This window comes from Nelumbo lutea, chromosome 4, assembly GCF_056320005.1.
Source record: "Nelumbo lutea isolate HS-2025 chromosome 4, American lotus-T2T, whole genome shotgun sequence".
Classification (NCBI taxonomy): Eukaryota; Viridiplantae; Streptophyta; class Magnoliopsida; order Proteales; family Nelumbonaceae; genus Nelumbo; species Nelumbo lutea.
This window is the reverse complement of record NC_142687.1, coordinates 87414087-87422561: the sequence shown is the minus strand read 5'-3', so window position 1 is coordinate 87422561 and position 8475 is coordinate 87414087. Positions and strand designations below refer to the sequence as shown.

Genomic DNA, 8475 nt, shown 5'->3' with positions numbered 1-8475 from the left:
TGTATAAGTTCAAAAGTAAAAATACAAGAGTAGTTGTATTTTTTGAAGTGAAAAAACATTTTTTTTAATTAATTTGAAATCGAAACTGTTTTAGCCACCAGTTTTCAGGTCAATGATTGGACTTTCTGTTCAAACGGATTAACAGTTTCAACCATCTATGTCAGTGGGTCACTGACCAAGTTAACAGTTTTTTTTGGCAAAATTTAGATTTAGGAATGAAATGAAACCGGTTGCCAGAATGGTTCCCGGACAGAATGGTCCACCATCCGGGTCAGTTCGAAAACCATTGTGAAAAATGAACTTTTGGTCTCATGATCAGGGTTGTGCTCCTATCCAAATAGGATGTGCCCAAATAAATGGCATTCTCTTTGATAACCTGAAATTAAGAGAGAAAAAGAAGGGTAATCCTGTCTATCCAGAGAGATGATAATGTACATCAATCAGTGCATGTGCATGGAGTTATATAATAAACGTAACTAATATATATTGGAAAAACAAGCCAAAGAGAGGACCCAGCCTAGCTGTTCCCAAGTTTGTTCTCTCTTGGTGGCTCCAGTTTCCTTCCTTCTCCAGAAATGAAGGAGAATTCCCTGGTTTTTGTCTTCCTCTACTAAGAGCAAATCCCGGCTCTCGTGTTCAACCAAAAAAAAAATATTAAGAAAAACAAACCCAGAGAACCCAGAAAACGAGAGAAAAGAAAGAAACAAGACAAAGAGTTTGAAAAAGAGAAAGACAAATTTCAATTATAGAGACTCAATCAATCCGTCCTCCAATGTCAAATATCACTGGTGATTGTGGGAGCTTCTCTTCTGGCAATACTGGAGAAGAAGTCCAACAGCAGCAGCAGCAGCAGCAGATACCACTACTACAACATCACTTCCGTGGCTCCAACTTTGGACCTTCCACTGCAACTAATGGCAAAGCTTCCACCTCCCAAAAACCTCAGCAGCAGCAGACAGTCAAGAAGAAAAGAAACTTACCGGGAACTCCAGGCAAATCAACTACTCCTTGAACCATTACTGTTGTTTCTGTAGTACCCAATTTCTGTTTAATAATCCTTCAGCTAGCTCCAGGTTAAACCCTTAATCGTTTCTTTTCAATCCGAGTTAACCATGAAGAAGCTAGTTTTCTTTTTTGAAACTTGACATGGTTATTTCAATAAACAGATATTAACGATTGTTTCGTTTTTCCTCTTCTGTTTGTTGAAATTTTTCATCTTTGAAACTTGCATGTAATTAAGTCTGGACGTGGATATCGTCACGGATTAATTTGATTCGATCATTAGAACAGAGACGAGGGGAGGCGAAAATTAACTTTTGCTGATTTGGGATGTCAGTAGTTGAATAATCTCTTAAAATTGAGATTGGTTTCTGGAGTGGGAAACTACTGCAGTTGGTTGTTTAAGGGCTCAATCATTGACTGAAGATTTCAGTAGTTGCAGAAAAACAGTGGCTAACTTGATTCCCTTTTTTTCCGTTCTTTGTTTTTCAACTGTTTGAGATTTGAGATTACTGTTCGAAGATTAAGGAGTAATATCCGTACCTGATTGGTAGTTGCTTACTCTTTTCTCTCTTCTTGTCTTGTACTGTTTTAAGGTTTGGCTCCAAGGTTGAGTTGATCTCGATATTAAATTATTATTATTACCAGTAGCTAGAAATAAGTTTAATCATCAATGCTCTCGGTTCAGTTCCTCCACTAGAATTTGAAATTCCACTAGAGTTCAGTTAAACACATAAATGATGAATTGATTTGATGGATGATAAAATGGAGCATAAGTTTGTAAACAGAGACGTAAAAATTCTGAATTCTGGGATACCATGATCTATGGGTTGATTGAGACAATAAAGAAGAAGTAGCATTACTAATCAACTAATGGATATTGGGACTTCTGAAAATTTTGTGCAGACCCAAGTGCAGAGGTCATCGCCCTATCTCCTGCAACCCTGATGGCAACGAACCGGTTTGTATGCGAGATTTGCAACAAAGGATTCCAGAGGGATCAGAACCTGCAGTTGCATCGGAGAGGCCATAATCTGCCATGGAAACTCCGGCAGAGAACGAGCACGGAGGTTAGGAAGAGAGTATACATATGCCCGGAGCCATCTTGTGTCCACCATAATCCAGCTAGGGCATTGGGTGATCTCACCGGAATCAAGAAGCATTTTTGCCGGAAGCACGGTGAGAAGAAATGGAAATGTGACAAATGCTCCAAGAAGTATGCGGTGCAATCGGACTGGAAAGCTCATTCAAAGACCTGCGGCACTAGAGAGTACAAATGTGACTGTGGAACCATCTTCTCCAGGTATCATAGATTTTCCGGCCCACACACTAATTACCTATTATAATAACAACTAAGGATCCGTTTGGTTCACGGGAGTAGGGGTCTGGAATCGAAACCGGACCGGCTATTCTGATTTCAACCGGAATCTGTTCCTCGTTCCTCCTGGAATGGCATTCCCTGTGCATTAAGGTAATCTTTTTCAAGATAGGCCGGGGGTATTTGAAGGAACATGTGTCAAAAAATTTTGAAAGTGTTTATTGAACGTGCTTATAATGTTGTGCCTAACTGATTCCGACGACTGCATTCCCTTCCCCTCCCTTGGGGATGAAAATCCCATTCCAGTCGATTTTGATTTCAATTTCAATTACCATCTAAACCAAACAGACAATAAGGAAGACCATTTCAATTTTGCTGACTTTTTCCTCCAAATGCTTAACATGAACCCCCTTTATATGATTTTAAAAGTCTATGTATATCAGGCTTCTACAAAGAAGATAATTAAGTTACTATATTCTGTATTTTCTTTTTATATTTTCATGATTTTCTAGGGTTGTGAGTTGCGAATTGGGTTGGTTAAAAAATAGGGTTTTTGGGTTGGGTTGGGTTGAAGATTGGGTCAGGGTTAGGGTTACATAATGTCTAACCCCATTTGTAGGGATTATATTACAGAATTATATATCACCCCAATGTTCATAAGCTTTTCTGCAAAATAATTATTCTAAAATGACAACTACCTAAGATTCTCTGGAAATTGGGCAAAAGAGCAACAAAATTCTTGTCCTTCCAGCAGTGACTAGTGAGTTCGGATCTCTGCACCGGATATTGTTTTCTTTTCTGCAACAGTGCTAACGTAATTGTCTTATATTCTACGTTATTTTGCTTCAGTATACTTTTTTCTTTGTTCGTTCATGGGAAGGAAGAATATCAATCACTTACTTCAATTCCTAAGCTAGATATCTGAAGATTATTAGTATATTAACTAGCTCAAACGTTTCATCAACTCCCTGCAGACGAGACAGCTTCATCACACACAGAGCTTTCTGTGATGCATTAACAGAAGAAAACAACAAGGTAAACCAGCAGCAAGGTCTGAAGTCCACCACTGAAGAAGCAAAATCACAAGGTCAAGTCACCCAGATCATGTCGTCGATGCCCATAAACACCATCAACAACTCACTGATCGGGATCTCATCAGAATTCAACCAACCCGGAGACAAGAATCCTCTCAAGTCCTTACCCAGTAGCAGTGATATAATGTCTTCAATGCCACCTAAGTCTCTAAACATGGCGGCAGGAAGCATGTTCTCTAGCAGCTCTGCCACCCTTTTTGGTGCCCCAAGAAGCACCCCTTCATCCTCTTTCTGCTTTCTGGGGTCATCAGCTCACATGTCTGCAACAGCCTTATTGCAGAAAGCTGCCCTAATTGGTGCAGCTGCAGGCAGCAACACCAACTCCTCCATGATCCACAAGAGCTTCATTGCAGGTCTGGTTGGGACTGATCATCAGCTCTCCAGCATAAGAACATCATCTTACGGAGGAATGCATCAGAACAACAACAGCTCATATGATCACACCCAACTACAAGCAGACCCATCACAACCAGTTGGGAAGGACAGTGGGGAATTAACAAACCAACTCTTGGAGAAGTCCAAACAAGACAAGTCGCCCAAGTTTTTCGAAGCTACAGAAAGCGCCCTGAGCTCAGGGATGAATGGCATGGGGATGTTACTGGGAGTTGTTGATCAGAACCATGGATTCTTGAAGAACATAGAGCATGAACACAGCAGTAGTACTAGTACCTGCAGTATGTCACAGGGTAGATCAAGTGTCAATTCAGGGGTAGGGATCCCACCAACTAGGCGGAATCAAATAGAAATGTCAAGGGTTGGAGGAAGCAGTAGTGGGGATGTGATGACTGTGGATTTCCTAGGAATTGGAGGATCGAAATCAGCGGCTTTACATGAACAAGGACAGCAACAGCAGAAGCAGGGATCGGAGTTGGAGGCAATTAGTGAGCAGAGATTGCAAGGATTTCATCAGTTTCAGCAACAGCAATCACATGGGCAAACAACAATGGTGAAATCGTGGTGGGATGTTTGAGAGAAAAACAACTTAACAAGCTCCTGATTTTCTTCCTACTATGTTGTGGAATATGGAGTTCTTCATCGATCTCAGCCATGGTCCATCGTCGCATCGATTCCCGGCCCAAAATCAGAATTTTCAGTCAACATGGTAATGGGCCAAAGACAGAAATGTGTATCAGTTCAAAGTAGCAGCAGATGGAGACCAAAATAACTGAAAAAATAGGGTTGATGATCCCTAGTTAAGTGAAGGTGTTTCTTCTTTTGATTAGAAAGAAGAATTGGGCCGGATTGGGCCAGGCCCAATTCTTCTCTAGAGCAGACTAGGACTTGAGTAGCAACAAGGCGACTAGCCACTAGCGAGGAGTTAAGGAATAGACCCATCAAGGAACCATCACAGTGGATCAAAGCAAATGCAGTTATACAGTCCAAGGAAGCCCTATGATTCTTTTACCTGGGAACACAAGAGATGTGCCGAGATTAAACTTGTTTTGTGAAGTTGAAATGTTAAACACTTTATACTTCACAGACTATCCCATAGGGTAGAGAGAGAAAGAGGAGAGAGAGCAAAGAAAGAAAAAGAAAAAACGACAAGATTAAACCCAATTCTGCTCCTTGATCCTGTGGGGTTGGGCAATAAATTAAGAACAATGCCCTTAACTCACAAGAGGACAAAATGTAGACTTTTAATTTTATGGGGTATAGCTCTTGGCCTCTTGTCCTTATGCGATATAAGGCCTCCATGGTGATAACCCTAGCTGGCATGCTTTGTTGTAGATCAACTGCTAACTTTTCTTAGACTGTAAAATAGGTGGTAAAATTCTCACTTTAAAACAATTGAGCTATTATTTCCATTATTAGAAGCGAAATGAAAATGCTTTGAAGAGGAAAAAAAATTGGCAATTTTTAATCCTGTTGGCAATTTTGGCTGTTAAATTAGGATTATTTATATGATATATGATGGCATCTATGAACCTCGTAACACATTACCCAACTTTGTATAGTAAGTATTACCCATATCCCACTTCATATTGACACCAGTCGTGGGATTGTTTTAAGCATTATTTAAAATCATAGGTGCCATTTGCGAATTTTTGTTAGAAAGATCTTTCAACAATACAGATGGCCAAAAGACATATTAAGCTGTTTGGTAAACAGTTCGGTCGATTGGACTTTAAAAAATGCGTTTAGAGGTTATCTATCATGCACAAAGATTAAAATATTTCATTTGAAGCTTTCTAAAATTTAGAGTTTTCGGTCTTTTCAGGTCTTTCCTTGGAGTTTACATCTATGGCCCACAGTACATCTCCACTTTGTATTGAGAACATTTGCCAATAATAATAAGGGAGATGATAAGACATCATCGGAGGATGTTCCCAATACAAGGTGGGGATGTGCTGTGAAGCATTGTGGGCGTCCCCTCGTAGGGCACAGATGTGACCACCTTGCACGTATCTTTTCATGTTTCCAACTTTTAGTTATCAAATGAAAAAAAAAAAAAAAAGACTTAGCAAATGCTGCCTTATTCAATAGAATAACTTCTTTTACTTTATAAGATTGGAGTCTTTTAACACTCATAGTAGGTTAGAGGCTGCAAATTGACTGACAAACCTACAGGGACTCAATAGTAAGATTTGAGTCTACAAGTTTTGGACCTGAGATGACTGTGTCCATTTTCGGTGCCCCATCAGTCCAATGTCAGGCCTGTCGGTGAATAATAATATCCATTATCCAATAAATATTCAGGTAACCTGGGCTGCAAAAGGTATCTGTTTGACCAAATTCAAACTCTAAGTCCAACTGAGTTTCATCGGTTTATAATTGGATGAATTGGATGAAATATGGATCCACCTCAATCCGAACCAATTCAATTCATATCTAATAAGATTTGATTATATGCATATATAGGTGTGGGTTCAAGCTGAATATTTGGTTATTCGAGCTTAGTTCGCATAAATAGTATCAGGTTTAAGTTTAAGCTCGAGTTCTGCTCAGTTCATATAATATGTAAGTTCGAACTTGACTATAAGTCAAGTTTTTTTTTGAAAAATAAAAATTATATGTATAAAATTATTTTTTTATTTTTTAGACAAAATTTAAGAATTGTAAATATTATATATACAAAAAATAATTATAAAAATTATTTACTATTATACATGAAAAATAAAATTATTTTATTTAATACTAGGCTCACGAGCCGAGTTTCACTGGGCTCAAGCTTGGCTCAATTAACAAACGAGCCTATATATCGAACTCAAATTCGACTCGAAGCTCGATTTAAACTGAGCTGAGACAAGCTCAACTAACTCGTGAAAATCTGGTTTATTTTGAAAGCTATGATGGTTGAGTTGGGATTTTCAAGTTGCAGGTCAGTTAGGGTTCGAGGTTCAAATTTTCATTACATATCAAGTCGTATCAATCAATATGTATCGTATCAATGGGTCACTGTATTCCAAATATGAACCTTTTTGAAAATTTGACCTATTTTAGGGGAAAGGCAGGCCTAAGACCTACCCCTCTGCCCCATTTTTGAAAAAAAAAGCTAAAAAAATAGGATATGTGTGATTCAAAGTACTTGTATCCATATTTGGAAGGTTGCTAGGGCCTAAATGGTCAAGAGTAACTCCAGGTCAGGTTGGGCTTGAGTTTAGAACTCTGCTGGCGAGTTCAGATCAGCCCCACACAACGTCCCACTGCACATCCCCGCCGTGTATTGGGAACATCTCCCGATGATAATATCTGGAATGGTGATGTCATCATAGGGAGATGTTCCTAATACACAGCGGGGATGTGCTGTGGGACATTGTGGGGGGGCAGTTGTTTTGTGGGGGGCTGATTCAGTCTCTCTGCTGGCCTGTCCAACTCCAATTTTGGAAGGTAAATCCCCGATTGGTGAACTTATTAGGGTGATTTGATAACTGCTGAAATGGCTGAACTGAATTACTTATTAATTTGTCTTTGATAAAATAGTCACACATTGAACTATTTAGGGGTTCAGTCAATATTCCTTTTAGCAACTAATAAGAACATTTTTTTACTAATTTACTAAGGTTATGCTTGGTTTGAAGGAAAATATACAGAAAGGAAGAAAAAGGTAAGAAAACACATACGAGATTTGTAAAGATTTCCTTACCTTTTTCTTTCTTTTCTTAGTTTTTCCTTCAAACCAAACATAGCCTAAAGGAAAATTAATAAACAATTCAATTCAGCCAGTTCGGCAATCGTTAAAGGACAAATATTAAAAGGCAACTATTATTTCTGTTTTCTTTTCAATAACATCCTGAACAGTTCCATCAAGTTGTGTTAAGGCAGATACTGGGTTTAGTCTTGAGTTCGTTAGTTCTACCTTATTATCATGTTTGAGGGCCCAAGCCTTAATAGTTGGATCAGGGCTATGGGTCTTACCCACGTAAGTGACGTTATTCTGAGTTTTCCTTAGAAAAAGTTTGATAATAATGGACCTTTGCACTAACAATGGACACGTGGCAATATATAGGTTTACATTAAAAAATAAAATATTTTTAAATATTTCAATAACTAAATATTTTTAATAAAAATATTAAAAATATCTAAATAATTATGTAACAAAATATTTAATATTATGTAATAACTTATAAATAAACAAAATTTAATTAATGAATTTTTTTCAATATTTTATTGTATTTATTTTGTAATTATTGTATTTTTGTTATATATTTTCAATAATTGTGTATTTTTGCTAAAAATTACCAATAATTATTGAAGATTAAAATATTATTATTTATTGGAGATTTAACTATTAATTTATCTGAAATTAGAAGTGTTTGCGAGTCGATCAATTTGGTTGTAAATTGTTTGGCCAACTAAACTGACTTTGTCAAGTTGTGGAGTTGGTCACCCCAAACCGACCTACCATTAGTGAAAACTGGCCAAACAAGGGCAGTGGGGAGAGCCAAGTTATGCCAAAAAAACTTTTCCCTACCCTATACCTTTAACTAGGGGTAGCCCATCCCATATACCAACAACCACGTTGGGCTATTATTTGGCCCCCAAAGCGTTTTAGAGAAAATGTTATTGGGTGGGTAGAGTCACATTAATACTTATCTCAATCATGACCCAATTTGATTTCTTGAA

The 8475-nt window shown here is 38.0% G+C and overlaps 1 protein-coding gene across 1 annotated transcript; it reads left to right on the top strand.

The window, feature by feature from the left end:
* The first annotated feature begins 518 nt into the window (after positions 1-518).
* LOC148861581 (uncharacterized) lies at positions 519-5272 on the top strand. The gene is made up of 3 exons (XM_088982776.1): positions 519-992; positions 1906-2302; positions 3292-5272. Exons 1-3 carry the CDS (start codon positions 773-775, stop codon positions 4379-4381), a joined length of 1707 nt encoding a protein of 568 aa, XP_088838902.1. The 5' UTR covers positions 519-772; the 3' UTR covers positions 4382-5272.
* The last annotated feature ends 3203 nt before the right edge of the window (positions 5273-8475 follow it).